The sequence below is a fragment of the Ruditapes philippinarum genome, unplaced genomic scaffold (assembly GCF_026571515.1).
Source record: "Ruditapes philippinarum isolate M1 unplaced genomic scaffold, ASM2657151v2 ctg5702_1_1_1_1, whole genome shotgun sequence".
Taxonomy (NCBI): Eukaryota; Metazoa; Mollusca; class Bivalvia; order Venerida; family Veneridae; genus Ruditapes; species Ruditapes philippinarum.
The window spans coordinates 53,280-77,389 of record NW_026866677.1 but is presented as its reverse complement, the minus strand read 5'-3'; the positions used below and the strand labels follow the sequence as shown (position 1 = coordinate 77,389).

The window sequence follows — 24,110 nt, the reverse complement described above, 5'->3', positions numbered from 1 at the left end:
AAAAAATAATCGCCAGATTTTGTAGCCAAAATGCAAAAATAATCGCCAATCTTATAAAATAATCGCAAATGGCGACTATGGCGACCGACAGCGTGAGCCCTGATTAGACACTCCCTAACTATATTCTTGCTCTATTACTTTATTAGACACTTCCTAACTTATATATTCTTGCCCTATTACAACATATAAGACACTCCCTAACTATATTTTTGCCGTATATACTATTAGACTGTGACTCCCTAACTATAGTCTTGCTAAATATTAGTTAATTATACACTTCCATGGGCTATAATTTTGCATTATTACCTATATTAGGCACTCCCCATATAAGACACATCTCTTGCATAAAATACACTCTGTTCAGTAGAACCTCCCTAAGTATTAAAACACTCCCCGTCCTCCCACCATAAGACCCTCACTAAAGTTTCACTATAACTATGATAATTCAATTCATTCTTTTCAGTTGGTATAGTTGTAAAAGTAACATAAATCAAACATTTAATTGTTGTGTATTTCTTTTGCAGATATTAAAACGTGGAGGACATATCAATGATAGAGACGGTTTGACCGACATGACGTTACTGCACTATGCAAGTAAGTCCGGTGCTGCCGGTATCGGGGACCCAGACCTTGCATCGGAAGTTGTAAGCATGCTGCTGTCACAGGGAGCGGACCCAAATATACGTTGTCGGTGGACCAATATGACAGCATTGCATTATGCAGCTTATTTCGATGTTGTGCCTGTAATCAAAATATTGTTAAAAGCTACCAAAGCATTAGGTAGGTATTCTTTTTTAAAAGAATCTTAAGGTTTTTAATCCATTCAGAAAACTCCAAAGGCTTCTTTATGCTTTAAAAGAGAAGCATAAAAAAAAGTTTGACGTGTTTATGTGTTTTCCCCAAGTGGCTGTGGCACTTGCTATTTCAAAGTTCAGTTCTTCAACAACTGTATAGTGTTGTCTATGGAAATGAATACTTCAAGATAGATAATGGTCCTTTTATAGTGGGGTAACAAGCCATAAGTAGTAAATTTCTCATCTTTTTATTTTGAAGTATTTTGAATTATTTATATGCATCGTTATACAGAAACATGAGTCCCTTCTGTCCTTTTTTCCATACAACTTGAACTTTAGACAATTAAACAACATTATTCTAATATGGAATTAGGCAAAGCCTATGAATGGGGAAGTCGGTAAAAAATCCTTTCATTTTTCCGTTTTAAAGGTGTCATTCGGTATTATATGTACCAACTTCCGTTTTCACTTGGAACACTGGGCGATCATTATTAATCCGAAAAGTTGAGATTTGTTCCGTTATCGGAATACACCGCCTTTTATCATTGAGTTACATTGTAAATGGCAGCGCCTAACTAGAACTGACACTGAATATTTCATTGATAGGTTTAGAATTCTATATATTTTTTAATTGTTTTTTATTTGAATTTTCTTTTAAATATACATGTGTAGTCTATTGCCGGGCAAGCCAAAGCCCGGGCCCGCTATAAGCTAGAGCCTTTATACATTTTGTACTTGGACATAGCATTCTCCTTGATGTGAGCTTGTTTTTAAGGTTATAATAACGTTGGCGCCACTTAAATTCGCCAGTTAAAGATTTTATGCGCCAGAATTAATATTTTGTAGCATTTGGCGCCATTGGCGAGCGACAGCGGGAACCCTAATATATTGACCCTAATAACTTTAATAATTTGTCAATATTTACTATTCTACTACTTTGTTATTTATTTATATATTTTTGATAATTGTTTTTGTATTATATATACACACATTGCCTGAGATCGCAAATTCCACTTGTCCTTAAGTAAGTAGATTTAGAAGCTTCTCGTTCTGCAGGGCGATTGACTCTGAAAATATGTTTTGATGCCTGCAATTGCATTTCAAGGTCTGAGTGCAAAATTTATTCACATATTATTGGTACTTTGTATTATTCTTATGTATGAAATATTTCTGTATTACAGATATAGACAGTAGATGTACTGAGTTTGATAATGGTACAGCTCTACATATAGCAGCCTCTAACCTAGCACACGAAGCTGTCAAAGTTCTACTACAGAACGGAGCTAATTCTCTTGTCAAAGATGACATGGACAGGAAACCACTTGGTAACAAAAATCTGTAGTTAACTTATTGTAAAGAAAGGTATTCAATTTACAATAATAGTTGTTCAGTATTGTTAAGTAATATGGGAAGTGCAAACCTTTGAGGATGGAGTTTCAGGAATGAATTGGTCCATCTTTAGCTGGACATTTTCGGAGAAATATTTTAAGCTATTGCCATACAGAAACTTCAACATGTTGAATTATTCTGATATGATTTTGATCTTTAATTGACCTTGACCGTTAAGGTCAAAAATGAAATGTTCAAATGCTCTTTACTATAAAAGTCTTCCTCTGATGTGTTTGACTTAAGAAATAAGAACAGGTTGAGTGTGACCCCACTAGGCAGTGGCTCTTGTTAATCAGCCAGTTATGAGTAATTGCGATATTGGGATATCACTACCAAAGTTTCCATATTGGTCATTCAGTAGTAAATTGCTAGACCTTTATACTTATCACAATAGCTGTGCAATTTGTGACCAACAGTTTACGATAAAGAGGCATTATCAGTCATGGTTTTATCATCACATACATGACATATGATTACATATAATTGTTAATATCTGTTAAGAAAAGCCACATTTTTTTAAAGAAAGATTGACTGTGTATTCCAAATATATTACAGATTGCATTCCTGATCCAACAGCCTTAGACTGTGATCCTGACATGCCTAAAACAGTGATGAAATTAAAAAAGACATTACAAGAGGCCGACTCTGAAAGTGATAAAAGACCACCGCCAAATTATGACCTTGTACAAAGTAAGGTCACTCTACAGGCGCTTGGTATTAATCTAGGTGACAAGGTTGTGGTCGGTGGAATCAAAGTAAGTTTTTTTGTACAAATGTTTCATTAATTGTTGCGTAAAAGATATTTTGAAAATTTGACATATGTAATACTTATTTCAAAAAATTGTCAAATTTGATGTTTTCCAAACAAACTATGATGGTTGTATTAATCTTTGTGCTTCACTTTGTCTCTGTTATATTTAGATTGGTATGTTTTAACTGTGTACATTATAATTATTTTTGATATATTTAGGCTTGTTCATTACTGTATTCCTAGAAACATTCGTGGAAACAATATTTCACGTTTTTCATAAGGATGGTGTTTTTTTGTGGAGACAAACTTTCGTGCAATCTTAGTGACAAATATTAAGTTGCTAGGGTAAAAAGCATATAGATATTACTAATAATAAATAAGTTTCTGTATTTGTTTCACCGGAAAGAAATATTCACGGAAATGTATCCACCGTGAAAAGTTCTAACATAAAAAGCACAAAATAATTTCTAGGAATACAGTATTCTGTTTTATAATTAATTTATCTCTGTTATAATAAGATAGGAACATTATGTTTATATATGTTATATTTAGACTGGTACATTACGTTACTGTGGACCAACAGAGTTTGCCAGTGGTGTTTGGGCAGGTATAGATCTAGATGATGAAGCAGGCAAAAATGATGGAAGTATTGGCGGGATATCATATTTTAACTGTTCACCCAAACATGGTAATTCCCCTCAAGTCCTCTTTTTAATATGTAAAAAGTTTAGAGCTTCCTATGTAAAACTCACTGAGCTGAGCATTTTCACTTACATTGTTGTATATTATGTATAGCTGTCCATCATTTTGTAACTTGTTGGTTGTTTTTTTTTTTTTTTTGCTCACCTAAACACAAGTTGCTCAATGTGCTCAAGATAAAGCTATTGTGATCATCCAGTGTCTACTGTCAGCAGTTTATTTGAAACAATTTTCTCCTAAACCTCTTAATCTAAGCCATAAGTGATGAAATTATACAGGAATAACCATTGCATGGTCCTCTACAAAAAAGTGCAAAAAACAAAATGTGTTAAAATCTTTTCAATCTGCTGAACAAGATGGCAGCAATGACTTAAAATAGAAGATAAAAGTAAACAACAACATTCTCCTTGATTTCTTGGTAGATTTTGATTAAATTCTACAGGATTGTTAGGTGGTCTTTTGAAAAAAATCCTTCCGGTCTGCTGAACTAAAGCTCTGCCTGAGCTAAAAAAAAATAAAAACTTCTCCACAACTGCTGGTTATATTTTGATGGAAATATACAGAAATGATCACTTGGTAGAAATTTCTTTACAAATGTTTCAAAAATTGTTTATATTTGCTGAACAAGATGGTTGCAAGAGCTGGAAATAGAATTAAGACAAACTTTATCTCTTACACAAATGTCTTGCACATTTTTGATGAAACTCAGATTTTTGAACATTTTTGAACAAACAGGAATGACCCAAGAATGATCTGTGGTTTATTGTCTGCTGAACAAAATGGCTACCAGAACTTAAGATAGAAAAAATGCTCTTCACAACAAGTCCTTCTCAACTGCTGGGCAAATTTTGATTAAATTTAATCAGAATTATCCAGAGGTGTTCTTGTAAGTCAGCTGAACAAGATGGTTCCCTGCGAGTTGAATATAGAAATATGATTTATTAATAAATGATATTACTTTCTCATATGCTTGGCAGATTTTTATAGAATTTAACAGGAATGAGTTAATAATGAAATTTTATCCATGAAAATTGAGCGATAAAGGGCCACCATGACCCCCTTGTTATTTTGCTTTTCTGCAATATATTTTGTTTGCTTAATGATGTAAACTTCATAGTGTACACAATCACATAAACTTACACATATCATAGACTGACATTTTCTTTGCTTTTTTTCCCCAGGTTACTGTTTCACATATTTTATTTTCATTTATTCAGGTATTTTTGCACCAATTAGCAAAATCAGTAAACCTGGGTCTGTGGTAAAATCTGCCCCAAGTCCTGTAAAACAGGCACCAGTAAACCAAGGGAATGTAGACGTTTCACATGTAACTTCAAAAGTTGATTCAGGTATGCCTTTCTTTTGTCTTTTTTGACTATTGTCAATATAAATGACTTTGCCATATGTCAACAGTTAAGAGACAGGCCAGCCTGTATGTACATGATGTTTGACCATAGTCTGTTCTGTTGACTGTATACTGTAAAATCAGTTAAATTCAAGGGCCTAAAATTTCGTGGTTTGTCGGCAAAATGCATTTTCTTTGGACAATTAATTCTTGGAATTCAGTTGCCAGGTAACAGAAAATAATACAAATCTGAATATTTGTTGATTTGAACATTTGATGAATAGAACGCTTACAAATACTTATAGGCATTTGTGCAATGACATTGTCTGCACTTGATTTCTTGGTTTACCTGAACCACAAAATCCATGAAAATTATCTCCATGAATATATATGATTTAACAGCAATTTTAAAGCATTTTGAAATAATAAAAAAACCTCATATTGATAATTGACAGTTCTAATTACAAAGTCGGACAAGTCCATTAGCATGAAAAAGGGTTGAAACAAATATACATGTACAGTCTAACTGAAATTGGAAAATCGAAAACATTTCATTCATTATGCATGGCTTTTTCATTATCTAAATATTGTTTCATTTTAATTTTGGTTTGCAAAGAATAACATAGGATGTAGGACTGTATGGGAGAAAGGTTTTTGTTGTCAATGTTTTTTGGTGGTGGGGGGAATTATTAGATTTTTATCTCTTTCATTTAGGTGCAATCCTATTTAAATATGAATTTAATTCCATATAAGGGAACGACGATATGGCTTTTTTGTGTAGAGTCTATAAAGTGTAATCTACAATATTAGGCTACTGTCAGGGAAGGAAGGAAAGTAAAAGTTATTTCATGTGTTTTCGTAAAATCAAAATAATTCACTATATAACCTTCATCAGGCTTCTGTTTTTTTCTTCTCTATTTTGTATTCATTTAATTTGGTCAAACACAGAAATGTTATAATTCAGTATATAAAATAAATACATTATGAAAATCTCAAATTGACTAACCTTCATCATCCATTAAAGTGAAACTTTTAATTTCCAAACATCCTGATTTATAAGTCATTATTAGCAATTAAATAATGTTTTATCATTTGGCAGAAGCAATATTTTTTTATTGAAAATGACATTTTTTGAATTTTCATTTCATTAAACTTAAAAAAAAAAAGATGTAGTTCATTGTCTTGTAGCGTGGCTCATGTGGGTTTAATCGGTCATTTTGTAAATATGGGGGCTACAGCCAGCATGATAAAGTGGTCTTTGTCACATTTGAACTTGCTAGTAGATAGTCTGCATGTAAAATTATCATATCCATCTATATATTGTCTTGTGATTTCACTGCATAGAAATATTGCTCAAGGTTTAGATTGCTGACAAAGTCACGTATTTGTGTTCGAATCCCACCAGTGACTTTGGATCTTTTAATGTGTGGACGCTATTCCCAGCCGGCTTACTGAAGGTTGGTGGTTCTGCCCAGGTGCCGCCTTGTGCATGTATGAGATATTATCACTGTTAACACTTTTCATCCATTTGCTGAATTAACAATTCATTCATGATCAAATATTTATTATGATACAATCATGTACATTGTAAAAATAAATTCTATTTAGAGATTGTTCATATAGATGTGAAAAAGTAGAAGAAAGTAGTATGGCAAGACACCAGTGAAAATAAAGAAAATATGTTTCACTGCAGTGAAAAATAAATTTTGACTGTGAACATAATGGAAAATGAAAATAGGCATTTTATTTCATTAATATTTCTTTCTAAATATTTTTAAGTATAAATCTATATAATAATTTTATATATAGATATTTTGAGTGTCTGAACCAAATAAGTTAAATATATATAGATTTTCCAGGCCAATAGATCTGAATAATTTTAACATGTAAATAAAGGAATTTGTACAATACAGGAAAGCAGTTTTTAATTTGTTAACCCATTGCTTCATGAGCATTTTGTGAAAAATGGCTGTTTTCATTGAAAAGTCTCCCGTTACAAGTTCAAATTGCTATAATACTATAAAAACTGCTTCAACACTAATCAAACTTGGCACAAATGTTGACTGAACCATTGTCCTTGCAACAACATGCTCAGACTTAAATTTTCTGTTACCATGGCAACGAGGGGACATCTCAAAATTGCCAAAAATCACTATTTTGCGTTGATTTTTTCCATCAAAATTGATTTCCAAGTGCTGCAACTTATCAATGGATTGAGATAGAGTCAAATGCTTTTCAGCGTTGGTTACACGTTACCTTATGATCAATCTGGGGTCATTTACAGCCTCTCACAAGTCCAAAATTTTCTTGGCGATGAGGGGGACTCCGCCCCCCTTCAAACCCCCCAAAACAGAAGGGGGCACATCCCCCTTCTGGCAACCCCCTGATGTATCTTTTGGTTGGGGGGCCGCGCCGAAAAAGAGGTCAATTTTTTTAACAACATTTCTCAAACAAAAACAAGTGTTTAGGGCCTAATAAGGCATTTTTTCATCATTTGAGACAACAAAAAGGGGGGGGGGGTGAAAAAGGCGTTAAAAGGCGTGTATATGAAGTAATGGGTTAACTGAAAATGATGAAAATACTTGAAATTACCCTAAATCGCGTTTTTTTCATGTTTAAACATGGCCTGTCATATAAATTTGAAGAAAAATTGTTGTTTTGTAGATTTTTTTATTTTTTTCATTAACCCATTGCTTCATGAGCATTTTGTGAAAAATGGCTGTTTTCATTGAAAAGTCTCCCGTTACAAAGTTCAAATTGCTATAATACTATAAAAACTGCTTCAACACTAATCAAACTTGGCACAAATGTTGACTGAACCATTGTCCTTGCAACAACATGCTCAGACTTAAATTTTCTGTTACCATGGCAACGAGGGGACATCTCAAAATTGCCAAAAATCACTATTTTGCGTTGATTTTTTCCATCAAAATTGATTTCAAAGTGCTGCAACTTATCAATGGATTGAGATAGAGTCAAATGCTTTTCAGCGTTGGTTACACGTTACCTTATGATCAATCTGGGGTCATTTACAGCCTCTCACAAGTCCAAAATTTTCTTGGCGATGAGGGGGACTCCGCCCCCCTTCAAACCCCCCAAAACAGAAGGGGGCACATCCCCCTTCTGGCAACCCCCTGATGTATCTTTTGGTTGGGGGGCCGCGCCGAAAAAGAGGTCAATTTTTTTAACAACATTTCTCAAACAAAAACAAGTGTTTAGGGCCTGGATAAGGCATTTTTTCATCATTTGAGACAACAAAAAGGGGGGGGGGTGAAAAAGGCGTTAAAAGGCGTGTATATGAAGTAATGGGTTAACTGAAAATGATGAAAATACTTGAAATTACCCTAAATCGCGTTTTTTTCATGTTTAAACATGGCCTGTCATATAAATTTGAAGAAAAATTGTTGTTTTGTAGATTTTTTTATTTTTTTCATTAACCCATTGCTTCATGAGCATTTTGTGAAAAATGGCTGTTTTCATTGAAAAGTCTCCCGTTACAAATTCAAATTGCTATAATACTATAAAAACTGCTTCAACACTAATCAAACTTGGCACAAATGTTGACTGAACCATTGTCCTTGCAACAACATGCTCAGACTTAAATTTTCTGTTACCATGGCAACGAGGGGACATCTCAAAATTGCCAAAAATCACTATTTTGCGTTGATTTTTTCCATCAAAATTGATTTCCAAGTGCTGCAACTTATCAATGGATTGAGATAGAGTCAAATGCTTTTCAGCGTTGGTTACACGTTACCTTATGATCAATCTGGGGTCATTTACAGCCTCTCACAAGTCCAAAATTTTCTTGGCGATGAGGGGGACTCCGCCCCCCTTCAAACCCCCCAAAACAGAAGGGGGCACATCCCCCTTCTGGCAACCCCCTGATGTATCTTTTGGTTGGGGGGCCGCGCCGAAAAAGAGGTCAATTTTTTTAACAACATTTCTCAAACAAAAACAAGTGTTTGGGGCCTAAATAAGGCATTTTTTCATCATTTGAGACAACAAAAAGGGGGGGGGTGAAAAAGGCGTTAAAAGGCGTGTATATGAAGTAATGGGTTAACTGAAAATGATGAAAATACTTGAAATTACCCTAAATCGCGTTTTTTCATGTTTAAACATGGCCTGTCATATAAATTTGAAGAAAAATTGTTGTTTTGTAGATTTTTTTATTTTTTTCATTAACCCATTGCTTCATGAGCATTTTGTGAAAAATGGCTGTTTTCATTGAAAAGTCTCCCGTTACAAGTTCAAATTGCTATAATACTATAAAAACTGCTTCAACACTAATCAAACTTGGCACAAATGTTGACTGGACCATTGTCCTTGCAACAACATGCTCAGACTTAAATTTTCTGTTACCATGGCAACGAGGGGACATCTCAAAATTGCCAAAAATCACTATTTTGCGTTGATTTTTTCCATCAAAATTGATTTCAAAGTGCTGCAACTTATCAATGGATTGAGATAGAGTCAAATGCTTTTCAGCGTTGGTTACACGTTACCTTATGATCAATCTGGGGTCATTTACAGCCTCTCACAAGTCCAAAATTTTCTTGGCGATGAGGGGGACTCCGCCCCCTTCAAACCCCCAAAACAGAAGGGGGCACATCCCCCTTCTGGCAACCCCCTGATGTATCTTTTGGTTGGGGGGCCGCGCCGAAAAAGAGGTCAATTTTTTTAACAACATTTCTCAAACAAAAACAAGTGTTTAGGGCCTAAATAAGGCATTTTTTCATCATTTGAGACAACAAAAAGGGGGGGGGGTGAAAAAGGCGTTAAAAGGCGTGTATATGAAGTAATGGGTTAACTGAAAATGATGAAAATACTTGAAATTACCCTAAATCGCGTTTTTTTCATGTTTAAACATGGCCTGTCATATAAATTTGAAGAAAAATTGTTGTTTTGTAGATTTTTTTATTTTTTTCATTAACCCATTGCTTCATGAGCATTTTGTGAAAAATGGCTGTTTTCATTGAAAAGTCTCCCGTTACAAATTCAAATTGCTATAATACTATAAAAACTGCTTCAACACTAATCAAACTTGGCACAAATGTTGACTGGACCATTGTCCTTGCAACAACATGCTCAGACTTAAATTTTCTGTTACCATGGCAACGAGGGGACATCTCAAAATTGCCAAAAATCACTATTTTGCGTTGATTTTTTCCATCAAAATTGATTTCAAAGTGCTGCAACTTATCAATGGATTGAGATAGAGTCAAATGCTTTTCAGCGTTGGTTACACGTTACCTTATGATCAATCTGGGGTCATTTACAGCCTCTCACAAGTCCAAAATTTTCTTGGCGATGAGGGGGACTCCGCCCCCCTTCAAACCCCCCAAAACAGAAGGGGGCACATCCCCCTTCTGGCAACCCCCTGATGTATCTTTTGGTTGGGGGGCCGCGCCGAAAAAGAGGTCAATTTTTTTAACAACATTTCTCAAACAAAAACAAGTGTTTAGGGGCCTGGATAAGGCATTTTTTCATCATTTGAGACAACAAAAAGGGGGGGGGGTGAAAAAGGCGTTAAAAGGCGTGTATATGAAGTAATGGGTTAACTGAAAATGATGAAAATACTTGAAATTACCCTAAATCGCGTTTTTTTCATGTTTAAACATGGCCTGTCATATAAATTTGAAGAAAAATTGTTGTTTTGTAGATTTTTTTATTTTTTTCATTAACCCATTGCTTCATGAGCATTTTGTGAAAAATGGCTGTTTTCATTGAAAAGTCTCCCGTTACAAGTTCAAATTGCTATAATACTATAAAAACTGCTTCAACACTAATCAAACTTGGCACAAATGTTGACTGAACCATTGTCCTTGCAACAACATGCTCAGACTTAAATTTTCTGTTACCATGGCAACGAGGGGACATCTCAAAATTGCCAAAAATCACTATTTTGCGTTGATTTTTTCCATCAAAATTGATTTCCAAAGTGCTGCAACTTATCAATGGATTGAGATAGAGTCAAATGCTTTTCAGCGTTGGTTACACGTTACCTTATGATCAATCTGGGGTCATTTACAGCCTCTCACAAGTCCAAAATTTTCTTGGCGATGAGGGGGACTCCGCCCCCCTTCAAACCCCCCAAAACAGAAGGGGGCACATCCCCCTTCTGGCAACCCCCTGATGTATCTTTTGGTTGGGGGGCCGCGCCGAAAAAGAGGTCAATTTTTTTAACAACATTTCTCAAACAAAAACAAGTGTTTAGGGCCTGGATAAGGCATTTTTTCATCATTTGAGACAACAAAAAGGGGGGGGGGGTGAAAAAGGCGTTAAAAGGCGTGTATATGAAGTAATGGGTTAAGTATTCATTTTAAGATTTAGGAAGAAAACTTGTACTATTATAAATGTATTATTTGTAAGATATAATTTTTCTTGGCAGGTTCAAAGCCCTTTGAAAGTGTTGAAGAGAAATGTGCTAGAATTTACCATATTTACTTGTTTGTAAGATAGGGGTTTTTTAACCATTATACAAGGATAATTAAACTTATGAGTTTGTAAATATACATGAATGTCGGATAATTTTGTAATAAATCCGAAACCACTTTCGCCTTCTGATTTCTTACGCCGGAAAGAATGTTTCCAAACTGTGATATTATTTTAGAAAATTCTAGTATGGGGTTTACAGAAGTTTACATACTCATTATTCAGTCCTAGTTAAACATTATTAAAGGTACAGAAAATGTAGAAGCCCTCTTGTTTGCAATTATTCTTTGAGGCAAGTAAATATGGTACACGTTATGTCTTTAAGGCATTAGAAAACGGCTGCTCTTAGAAGTGTTCTGGGGCTTTGTTATTATTTTGTTTTGATTATACTTAATTAAAACGATTGTAAAAAATGTTTACATGTAAGAAATTTAAACAAATTTGAGATCTAAACTTCATATAGATATTGTTGGTTTTGCAGTATATTTAACTATGAAACTTTTTTTTGTCAATAATTGGCAGAGATGTGATTGTTTCACAGTGTTTAAGTTCATCTGTAATGAAGGTTTTACTTTAGAAAATAATTATTGTTTCCTAAGAAGTTAAGCATCATTTTTAAATGAATTATTTTTATTAATATGAGATACAAAATTTTAATATGAGGTTAGAAAAAGGGCGAGGTTGGTCAAATTTATACAAGTGATTGGTGTTTGATACAGTTTAAAATTTAAGTAAAAATAAGTACTTCTAAGCGCAGCCGGAATATTTGTATATATTATATATCAAAGTATGCATTTTGTTTGCGTGAATGTAGGAATGCTAGAGAAGGCAGCGGCTACATCAACACCCCGGAGATCTTCAGGTAGCATGAAAAATATGCCTGCATTTAATAGGTTGCATAATTAGTACAAAAATGTGCATGCATCGTGATGTTGCATAATTAGAAAAAAACAATGTGCATGCAGCGTCATGTTGCATAATTAGAACAAACTAATGTGCATGTATTGTCACTTTGCATTAAAAACATGCATGCATGTTCAAATGTTCTCTTGCATAACCATGTAACAACAGTTATCACAGAATACCAATGTATGAATAGTATTGTAATAATTCAATGTAAATATCCCATATAGATATATATGTATTATAATAATATAAAAGTCCCATATAGATATATTAGACTCATTTCATATGACTTTATATCACAATATTATATATATTTTATCATCATTCAACTATTAATTGAAAATGGGCATAAATTCAGGGGCTCTGTAGGTTCGATCCTCAGGTGAGGCGTAATTTTTCCGTGACAATTGATCTGTGACATTAAGTTTAATGGTCACTAAAATAATGCATTATAATAGCAGTAATTCTCTTTGTGGAGAAATTGTTAATTACTGGTTAGTTATCCAGGAAGGTCAGTTAGGTGGATCAACTACCAAGATATGACCAAAAATTTTATCAATATTGGTGTAAAAATCAGAAAGAAAAAAAAAATACTAAAATCTAAGGTATGAAAATTTGTAGATAATAATATATTTATAGAAACACCGAAATTTTACATGATTTTATAAGGTAACAAAATGAAATTACAAGTGAAACTATAGTGAAACTATTGTATCATTTAAAAGAGGAAAAATATTTATTAAAGAATTTGTTGTTATACAGTCTAATATAAGTAGATTTAAAAGATGTTATTCAGAAATCGGCAAATGTTTCTGTTTCCAAACAGACTCTTATTGTTACAGCTTCAAAGTCAGTGTACTATGATTCACAATAGTCAGTGCTCTATGGTTGGGCATAGTATTCAATATATTAATCATGTTATACCTGTAAAATTTGTTTGGTAACCATTGGATTACATGTTGGAAACCCCACATTTGCTGAGTTCCTGAGAATCTCCATTAGAAACTCTCATAGAATAATGTTAGTACCTACTAATTTTCTGTAGACTACAGTTTTAGATAAAATTAAGTTTAGTTGATGTAGCATTAACTCTGTCAGTCCCCTTCATTGTTTTAGTGAAAAACAAAATTGAGATTTTGGTCAAGTTTTGTAAAACTTGACAAAAGAAATGGTTAAATTATTTATTCATGGTTATTCATGAAGCATGGACATTTGCTTTTTATGCCAAATCGCTATTATAACTTAAGCATGATGAAAGCCACAATGGCAGCAAAGCTTTGAAACAGCCATTTGCTTATAATGAAGTACTTCAAATATTTCTATATATATCTTAATATGTTAATATGAAAATGTACTTAAATGCTCATTAAATTTTTGTGGAGCAAGGCGAGCAGGTGCTCATTAAATTTTTGTGGAGCAAGGCGAGCAGGTGCTCATTAAATTTTTGTGGAGCAAGGCAAGCAGGTGCTCATTAAATTTTTGTGGAGCAAGGCGAGCAGGTGCTCATTAAATTTTTGTGGAGCAAGGCAAGCAGGTGCTCATCAAATTTTTGTGGAGCAAGGCAAGCAGGTGCTCATTAAATTTTTGTGGAGCATTAGGCGAGCAGTCGGAACACAGAATTGCTTAGAATTGATGCTTGATTGCCCATAGGACTTACTTCATTAAAAAGTTTTGTTTAAGTCACAGTTGTCATTGTTGAATTTACGTTTGAAAATTTGCATTGTTACTATAATTATAATGATGTAGTCCTAATATTAATGATACACAGTGTTATAATATACTAGTAATTAGAATTAACCTAAATGTAGAAACTATTACATTTCTTTTCTTACATTTGTTCAACATTGTCAAACATTGTTTAGTATTGTTCAGCATTAAACATTGTTCAGTATTGTCCAGCATTATTTGTAACAACTCACAGTGCATTTACAGCATTATATTCTGCATGATAAAAAACAAAATGAAGGAAAAAAGAACATTATTTGCATGTTGAATTTTACCATTTGCTATTGTTTATTGTGCATGATTTACTGATTGATTGGTTGTAATATTACCATATTAAATTTACCAACATTATTTGTCACCTTAGTGCAATAACAGGTTAACTTGAGTCCTATTAAATTATATAAGGAGTTAATTTGTTAACTGCACTAAGGTGATGAATATAATGATATCCTTAACCTGTTCGAACCAAAAGTGATCAACCTTTAAGCCACCAGTATAGAGCCAGGCCAGCCTGAACTTCTCTGCAAGCTGACCTCAGAGGTTCTGAACTGGTGGTAGTTCAATAACTCTATTTTGACATTGGAATTCTGCAGGTTAGGGGTTAAGAAAAGTACAACAGATATATATGTTTAATAAATCTTTCTTTTTAATAGTTGTATATTAAAATATAATATGTACTTCTTTGTCTATTGACTTTATCTTGTAAAAATATTATTTTCAATGCCATATACCTCTTTTAAAGTTTGTAATTTGACCATAGTATTACCATGTGACTACACTCTATATACCAGCACATACTCCTTTTGCCATTTCCCCAGTTATTTTTACCCATAATTATACTGCACAGTATGCTTACATGTCATGAAGTGTCCATTTTTATGGTCAATTTCTATAAATAGTAACCAATACCATGTACATTGTATAAAAGGAGTTGTTTGCTCAAGCTAGCGTTTACTGTTACCTATATAAAACAATGTTATTATATTTGTCAGTGTGAAAAGTTTTTTCCATTTCATGGTATTTAAAAGAACAAGATGTATTATAACAAATTAAGGTCACTACAATTAAAGGTTTATGTCAGAGTAAGCTTTTGTGTTTGGTTAGAATGTAGTCCAAGAATATGACAAACTCCTTGCAGCGGTTACTTCCCTTTTATCAGTACAGTTTTTCAAAGCATGAAGGGGAGATTGTGTGGAGATTGAAAATATGAATATAGTTATCTCCCCTGACATTTCTGTTAAGAATTGAAACCATTGACTGTTTGGCCAGACAGAATACTCTAGCATCATTGATTAACTGCAATATTGTAAATTCATCGTGCAGTTGAAAATTGAAATCCCTTTATGCCAAGTTTCTTATCTACTAATTTATATTGAGGACATTGTGCAAAACTGTTATTAACTCATTATACATGTATATAATGACATAAAGAAGATTAAAAGTTACAGAAGTTTTGTACCATGCAGTAGAATTTTTTTATTTCTAATAGCTTCCAGTGATATTGAAACAGTTTGAAAGGCTTTTGGTTCAATAATGTAATTTTAGTATGCCAATCTAATTTTAGGTGTATTTCAACACTTTAATTTTATTATTATATAACCTTATTAGTTAAGACATTTCAAGAAATGACATTTACTCTACAGGTTTAAGTAAATCTCGAACATCGTCAATATCATCATTAGCGGAGATAGAGGTCGGAGATCGGGTCATTGTTGCCGGCCAGAGGAAAGGCACTATAAAGTTTGTTGGTGAAACGAAGTTTGCACCAGGTAATGTTTTTAAATAGGATTTTTAGATTGTTTTAACGAATATGACTTCTATAAAAATTTGTTCTATTTTTAAAAGTAAATATGAGTATTGTTTTACACATTGGATACTTGTCACATGACTAAACGTATGTGGTAAATCAGGCTAGATTATTTGAATTTGATTATAATTGTTTTAACACCAATAAAAAATGTCGATATCATATGAATAAATTTGTGTCCAATTTCAAAATATGGGAAGTGTATCAAATTTGCTCTTTGTAGGAATTTGCCTGTTTAGAAACATTCTGAACAATTAGTCTTGTTACCATTACCTCTGAAATGCTGCTAATCTTGATTTTTTTCAAATTGTTATAATTAAACTCTAGTCAATGAATGTTAAAAAATGGTTTTATTGCATCTAACAAAAATGGTTCCAGTTATTTCTTTATAAACATCATAAAACATTTAAGTTTGAAAGAGAAGGTTTATTTTCTTGTTTTTTTTTTAAGAATAGAATTGTTCACCTGTAAAGTTTCTGGTATGATACTTTCAGTTTGTTTAAGTATCAAATTTAGTATGACTTTTATATAGTTACAATCTGTTATAGGATTTTGCATTATGGTCCGTTTGGACAGACTGTTTAAGAGAAAATGGAAGAAAAAGCGGTATTTGTAGAAATGTTGGCTGTTCTTTTCTTTAAAGAAGGGTTTTTTGTTAACTCTAGTGGAACACAGTTTATATTATAGATTTTTAGTACTTATTCCTTTTGGCATTTTGATACATTTTTACAGTTAAATGTATTTACAAAAACATTAAGCCTTAAGTTGAGCTTGTTTGGCAACCCACTGCATGAATATAATCGATATTATATTTAAAATGTAATGAATAATGCATACTTATTTGGAAATTTGATATAAAATTTTGCTATTTTTTAGGTTACAGTTATACTATTTTTGCTTAAACATTTTGAAAACTTGAAAATTTATTATAGCAGTTGAATAGCCAAAGGAATTAGTAAGAAATTTTAAACTTTGCATTGTTTTATGTGAATTTTTACATGTTATGATAATTTTTACATAGATATACAGTTGACTCTCAATAAGTCAAAATCGCTTTACTCAAAATTCCGCCTTAGTCGAATTATTTCTAAAGTCCCGTCAAATTTCCTTCTTTATCTTTGTATTTTAACTCCGCATAGGTCAAATTTTGACTTACCGAGACTCCTGTTTAGTCGAAAAGAAAAATTTGGTCCCTCAATTAAAGTCCAACATATTTACATCTCAATAAGTCGAAGTGTGAAAACAACCGACTGATCAAAGGTCGGCAACATCAAGGTGAGATGTTGTCACTAACATGATTTACACGTTTCATAGTAATTTTTAATTGCCGGTTATCATGTATTATTAACACATCGTAAAAGTGGCTTTAATCAGTTTCAGGACTTAATTTGTTTTAACAGTTAGATAACTAAATTAAAATTTAATTACATTTCTTAAAGAAAGTTGACTCGTGCCAGTCTGATGGGTGTTAGTCAAATAACAGCCTAGGTATTGATGTGTGTTATCAACGTAAAGGACATTAATTTTGTTTAATTAATTATCTGTCATATTTGTAATTCCGGTTCACGATAGTTGCTAATTTCATTTTCGTCCGATGATGAATTAAATCAAATGTAATTGTGTTTTTCTGTTTCACTATTAATATACATGTATTAAATTTTGAATGATATATTTTTGTTCATTTATAATTTGTAGTTGTAATTGATTTACCGTCATTTCAATGGTTAAATATTGCAGCATTGCCGCTAACAACAATAACAAACCTACTCCTTTGCACATTCAATCAGGCACATGTATATACATGTAATGGTGGTAGTTCCACGTTACTCGAATTCCGTTTCTCTCGAAGTTAAATGCCCAGTCCCTTGGATTTCGAGTTACCGAAAGTCAACTGTATTTCTATATTTGTATGATATTTTAATTAAAGGTAGTCTTCTGTTTAGTGTGCTAGATTTTGAGGGTATTATGATTATTAATTTAAAAGTTAACCTTTTTAGTTTAAAGTAGAAATGACAATATAATATCTTATTGAAGGTGACTTTGTTGACAGAGTATAGTAAGGGTTGCATTCTTTGAATCACTAATCCCATGCAACTGCAGGTTCAAATCCTGTCAGATAAATTAAATTCTTTCATTGGACCAAACTTAGTCTCTCAGTAGTTGGTTGTAAAACTCTGTTGCCTTCTCAGGTCTTAGTAACCTCGACCATTATAGCTGGAGTATCAGGGCTCGCACTGGCAGGAACATGCAACCAATGAGCAAATTGGCTCCAAAATTAATAAATTGGCTCAAGAAAATCATGATTGGCTCAAACATACGGAAAGTACGACTTTTGGAATCTCCCGTTTAAATTTAGCCTGGAGAGTTCCCTTTTGTCTATAGTGTTGATATGTGATTCAACCAAACAAAAAAATATTTTTCTGATTGTAGAACATGTAGTGGATGGTGTATGTTTTTTTTATAGGAATATGGTATGGTATAGAGTTAGACAGGGCTGCGGGCAAAAATGACGGATCAGTGAATGGAATGAAATATTTCACATGTAAAATGAAACATGGCGTGTTTGCTCCATTGTCAAGAATTCAAAAGTAAGTTTTATACATTGACAATATGAGATATTAAACTGTGATTTGTTTTCATGTATCATAGATGGCGTGTTTTTGATTTTTGACATATAGAAGTGCACAATTTTCACTTTTAATTAAAATGTATTATATTTACATTGGTTTAATGATATATGCAAATTTTGGTTTTACTGAGGATAAGAGTATGCTGACAAACAAAAATCTCTGAATATTAGTTGGTTTTTTAATCCTTAATTCTAAATTTAAATATAATTATGTACAAAATAATATTAAATCTTGTTTCATGTTTGAAGGTTTACATTGTACATTTAGTACTTGAATGGTATTAATTATAAATGGTAATCATGTTTAATATATTAGCATAATAATGTGTTATACTTTCTTTGACTTAGAGAACACATTAAGAGAAAAAGGTGAAATAATTTTGTATACAAAGTTTTTAAGCAATTCCAATTGGTCAAATAGTTCCCTTGCTTAAAATAAGAACCTTTAAAAAACCTTCCTATTTTTTTTCAAAGAGAACTATGCTATTTTTTAACTTTCCCTGCATTTATCATATACCCTGCAAAAATTGTTCTCAGTCTCTTTAAAAATGTGCAATTCATTCATCAAAACTTTGAAATAAAAACTAGGAAAAACAAACATTCACCAAGAAAAAAGAAAAAAAAAGAAATGATTCTGTCAACAGTTTTTGTAATTTGGCAGACTTTGTCATTTTCAGTATTCAATTAAATTTTGTATATTTATTCGGCGAGACAAAGTTGACATTAGCTTTAAAGATCTGTAGAATTCTAAGGATGTGGCTGACATTTGTTTTGTTCGAAGCAAAAGGGGATAATTTTTGTAGGGTATATGAAGGCCAGATATTTCCTGATAATAGTTGCTTCATTTTTCTAAATTTATTTGCTATTTCTGCCTGTTAACTTAAGAAACTTTCTTTAAAGAAAGCTGTTATTTCTTTACCATTATATTAAGGTCATATTTTAATCATTTTGATTCATTTATCAGCTAGGGTTTTAATGTAATAGAGCCAAACAGCGTACACTTTAATTTTTGTAGACTTTTAATTTATTTATTACCCCACCCACCTTCAGGATAAGTCGTCGAAAGGTATCGGCATTTCGACTCAGGTGATCTGTTTGTTTTTATTTGCTTCTCTGTCTTTTTGTCCTCTGTGTGTCATATTACACAAGAATAAATCACAACGATTAAATTTACGAAAATTATTGAAAGATTAACCATGACAAGCAGTTAATTTCTGTATTTGAATTTTGTGGATTTTTAAGGTGCGTTTATAAGACTAGGGTATCAGATATTAACCTCTAAATTTAAGGAAATATCCCGTCTTGTAAGTGAGTAAATATGATACATCATAGCTTATATCTATCTGTATGCCTTAAAAAGGGATGATCAGGAAGCAGAATGTGAAGTACTAAATATGGCAGGACAAATTGTCAATTATGATATGACAGACTTGATGTACATTTATTAGTGATTTGGTTTACCGTAAATTTGTGGGCACGGCCCTAATTGGTTCATGTCCACATTTTGCTGGAACTTCTTTTATAGTTCAAAAAGTTCAATATTTCTTCATGCTATTTAATTATACAAATAGTTACGTAAATGATAAGTTTATTAAAAATCATTTTTATTTTCAAAATATCTTTCACGAAAAATTTAAAAAGTGCAAACTTTTCTAACCACTTTTAACACATTTGTGTTTTTGAACAAATCAACTCAATTTGTTTGTTTGTTTCTTTTGTGTCGGTCGAGTTCACGTTATTTTATTAATCATACATTTCTTTAATATCATTAAGGATTACGCCTGAAATGGAGGAGCGGTAATATATATCATTTTGTCATGCGTTCTATTTTGTTGTTGTACTTGTTGTTTATAATTTGCCACCTAAACTAACATTTCTTTGATTTTTGCCGCTGAATGTGTATTCCATTTTTGTTTGGCGCTTTCTTTTAATGAATTACAGTTATATCATGCATGAATATGGATATACGCTTTATTTAATACTTAATCGTAAATTTCAAACTGCCTATACTCAGTTCAAGAGAGAGGAAACAAAATGTTTTTGAAAAGGAAAGTGTGATAAACCCATATCACACAAAATATCTTAAATGGACTTGTCCATCTATCATTATGAACTAAACCATTCATCATTTTTAGGGAAAATTTCTAAATTTCTATGTACTGACTGAATAGGGAACTGAGTGCAGAACAAGTTCAGATGGGATGGCACAGTTGTGTCCTCTGATCTTATTCTGCACTGGTTGTATGGGTAGAAACTGTTGCACATCACTTTAGTGCAGTAACAGGCTAACTCCTTATATAATGAGATAGGAGTTAACCAGTTAGTGCAGTAAGGTGGCCTGCAGTCAGCACTCTTGGTTTAAACATATTTATTTAAGCTCGATTGCGAAACAAGTTCTTGCAACTTATATTAATCACTTTCGAGTCCGCTTCCTGGAACCAACCAGTACTGGTGTCATATGGAGAAACATGGTCGTGACCCGAGTAGGGCTCAAACCCATGATCTCTGGGTTGAGAGGCAGACACCTTAACCACTAGGCCACCGCTCAGCACTCTTGAGTGTTAATCATTTGACAAGATTAAAAATAGGATTCAACTCTGCTAGCATATATCATGTTCAATTAATGGGCGATTGCCACTGGATGATTATAAAAACCGAAACATGCTTTCTGTATTAATTAAAATATGCTGAATTTTATATTTGAGTTAAAGAAGCATCTCTATGGACAATGTTCAAAATTAATTAATGCATTTTGATTTTTTTTAAATGTATCAAAAGTATTATCCACATATCTTTTTGAATTCTCATGAAATAATAGCATACACTATTATATCAAAGCAAATTAACTGCATGCTTTGGTGCTTTGATATCTTTAAGTAAAATATGTTTTTAACAAACTATATCTTATGACTAAATGACATTGTAACCTTGGCTGTAAAATCACAACTTACCTTGGCCATGATATTTGTAACTTTGGCCATAAAAAATCCTTGCCTTTTCTATATTATTGTAATCTTGGCCATAAAAAATCATAAAAAAATCTTTACCAAATGGCTTCATTATCTGCATCCTTGGCTGTAAAAAGCCGCATCTTGTCTATATCATGATACTGTCCATCTGTAACTTTGGCTGTATAAATCCTGACCTTGTCCATACCATTTGTAATCTTGGCCATAAAAAATCATTACCTAAATGGCCATACCATCTGGAATCTTTGCCATAAGAAATCTTTACCTAAATGGCCAATACCATTTGTAGCATTGGATGTAAAAGATAATCTTAGCTAAATTGCCATAAGATATTCTAACCTTTGCCAATAGCATCTTCATTAAATAACCTTCATACTTGTACACTACAGACATCTGGTTAATATTTAAACTGTTAATTTTGACTATGTATTTTTTTTTACCAAAACAACTATTAACACTGGGCTGTGAAATGACAATCATCAATACTGTACATGCCTATAAAGTTGGTAGTCCTGCTTTGCTCTTGATGCTATCATTGGTCACTGTATAATGTAGTGCAGGCTTTTTGGTTTAAAATTTGCGACACACGTTACTTAAACAAAACATGCTTGATAAACTGTGTAGCGAGGATATAGCATTTGGTCAACTTTAAGCTCTTTAACTGTGATTTTTGTATTAAAATAATTGTAATAGAAACAGTGTGTTTTTCATGATTTTTGATAATTTGAAAGATGAAGTGCAGTTGTTCATTTTTTAGCATTTTGAGGGCTATGACTGAAACAGAAAGATTTAGCTTTAGAAATTGTATCATTTGATAATGTAAGGTCAGATTAAGAAAAATAAATAAAACAGTGTCTTAAATGTTTTTTTTACATGTATAGAAAAAATAACATAGAGATTTATGTCTAATGTTGTTGTTGTTGTTCATTTAATGTGATTACCCTTAAACAAATTGTTCAGAACCAAATACCTTTTTTTCTACCAACCCCTTATTTTGTATTGTTAGTAACATTTACTTTCATTAAGAGTTTAATCTTCAATTATTCATTTTCAAATATGAACCAGTTTAAATGTTTCAAGTATACAGCCTGCTTTTCTGTATTTTCTGACAGGCTTTATTCTGTTGCTTGCTTTATATTTTAGCCATTGGGAAGCCTTTATGGCTGGTTAGTTAAGGTTGTTTGTTTTAAACCACCCGCCCCTTACTGCTGTTGATAAAAGAATACAGATTTCCAAATAGAGTGTGTGCATTCTTTAATTTAAATTACACAAATTCAGTAAGAATTTCAAAGATTTCAATAAATTTCTGCAATATTTTACCCAAATATGAGCAAATATGAGCTTAGTATATCTCATTTTATATCATATTCCTTCGCATTTACAATCATGGACATTTTCACATTAAAACATTTCAAAATTATTATCATGATTATACAAATATTACAACTAAGGGCCATTAGGTAAAAGTAGGAACCAAACATATTGAGTGTTATCCACGAGAGTGTAATCCATATAAATTATAACATTATGTAAATATATTTTCTAATGACAGTGTACCAATGATGGTGCACCAATGCATAAAATTATGGAAATAAAGTTTGACAGTCAACTAAATAATTGGAATTAAATAATTTAAATAAATTTCATAATACATTTTAATCATGGAAATTTTAATCATGGAATGCTTTTTTATATCTTTCTTAATGTTTTTGCTACTTTGGGTTTATTGTATAGATTTTACTTTTGCTTCTTTGTACAAATTATTGTAGGTACAAACTCCACTTTGAAATAGCTTAATTAGATATAATTTAAGTTTGTGCTAATTGCTTACTGCAGAACCAGGTGCTATAGGTTTTTTTAAATTTTATATTCTTTGGAATGGGTATTTTATTAAAATGGGAAAAAAAAAACAGATGAAGAACTGTAGACTTAAATGATTTGTTTGTTTGTTTTGGGTTTTACGTCACATCGACACAGTATAGGTCATATCGCGACGTTCCAGCTTTACTGGTGGAGGAAGACCTCAGGTGCCCTTCCGTGCATTATTTCAGGCTCGAACGGGTACCTGAGTAAAACCATCTACGTTCCATAAGCTAGCTAGATAGCTTCCTCACATTAAAGAATCCAAAGTCCCTGTCGCGATTCGAACCCACAGCGGTGAGGGGCAAGTGGTTTGAAGTCAACGACCTTAACCACTCGGCCACGGACGCCCCACCTTAAATGATTTAACTAGTAACAGAACTTTTACTGGTAAGAAATCCCAACTGAAATGGTCAGTACCAAGCAAATGTGTAGATCAAAGAAATTATTGTAAAACATGTTTTTTGGGGAGTTCCTTTAGCACAATTATGTTGTGTTGACTGTAAATATTGTTATTAGGAATATGTTGTGTTCTGATAGAGTACATGTATATTCATTTAAAAAACAACACAAAAAATATAGAGCTCCTGTTGATGTCAAATTTTATAGTTTTTAAACACCTTGATAAATTTATCTTTCTGAGTCACATAGTAATTGAAATATCATTTTAACATGTATGATATGTAAACTAACTATTTAAGTATTTGAAAATCATTCATAAAAAACTATTTTCAAGTTTTATTTGAAGTTTTAATGGTTATTGTATTAACCATTTACTTATTTACTTTTTTTTTTAGATTT

At 32.4% G+C, this 24,110-nt stretch overlaps 1 protein-coding gene across 12 annotated transcripts in view; it reads left to right on the top strand.

Annotated features, from left to right (window-relative positions):
- LOC132733317 (CAP-Gly domain-containing linker protein 4-like) overlaps nucleotides 1-24,110 on the top strand; it is a 45,022-nt gene that overhangs the window by 15,545 nt on the left and 5,367 nt on the right. For 7 of the 12 annotated variants that reach the window (XM_060719947.1, XM_060719939.1, XM_060719938.1 and 4 more), the window contains 10 exons: nucleotides 525-780; nucleotides 1,976-2,119; nucleotides 2,739-2,938; nucleotides 3,487-3,622; nucleotides 4,851-4,982; nucleotides 12,228-12,275; nucleotides 15,688-15,813; nucleotides 18,316-18,439; nucleotides 19,531-19,566; nucleotides 20,254-20,277. In XM_060719947.1, coding sequence (XP_060575930.1) covers nucleotides 525-780; nucleotides 1,976-2,119; nucleotides 2,739-2,938; nucleotides 3,487-3,622; nucleotides 4,851-4,982; nucleotides 12,228-12,275; nucleotides 15,688-15,813; nucleotides 18,316-18,439; nucleotides 19,531-19,566; nucleotides 20,254-20,277 — 1,226 coding nt within the window. Of the gene's footprint in view, nucleotides 1-524; nucleotides 781-1,975; nucleotides 2,120-2,738; nucleotides 2,939-3,486; nucleotides 3,623-4,850; nucleotides 4,983-12,227; nucleotides 12,276-15,687; nucleotides 15,814-18,315; nucleotides 18,440-18,828; nucleotides 18,850-19,530; nucleotides 19,567-20,253; nucleotides 20,278-24,110 lie in introns of all 12 variants that reach the window. The other 5 variants (XM_060719944.1, XM_060719941.1, XM_060719940.1 and 2 more) reach the window with 5 other exon arrangements.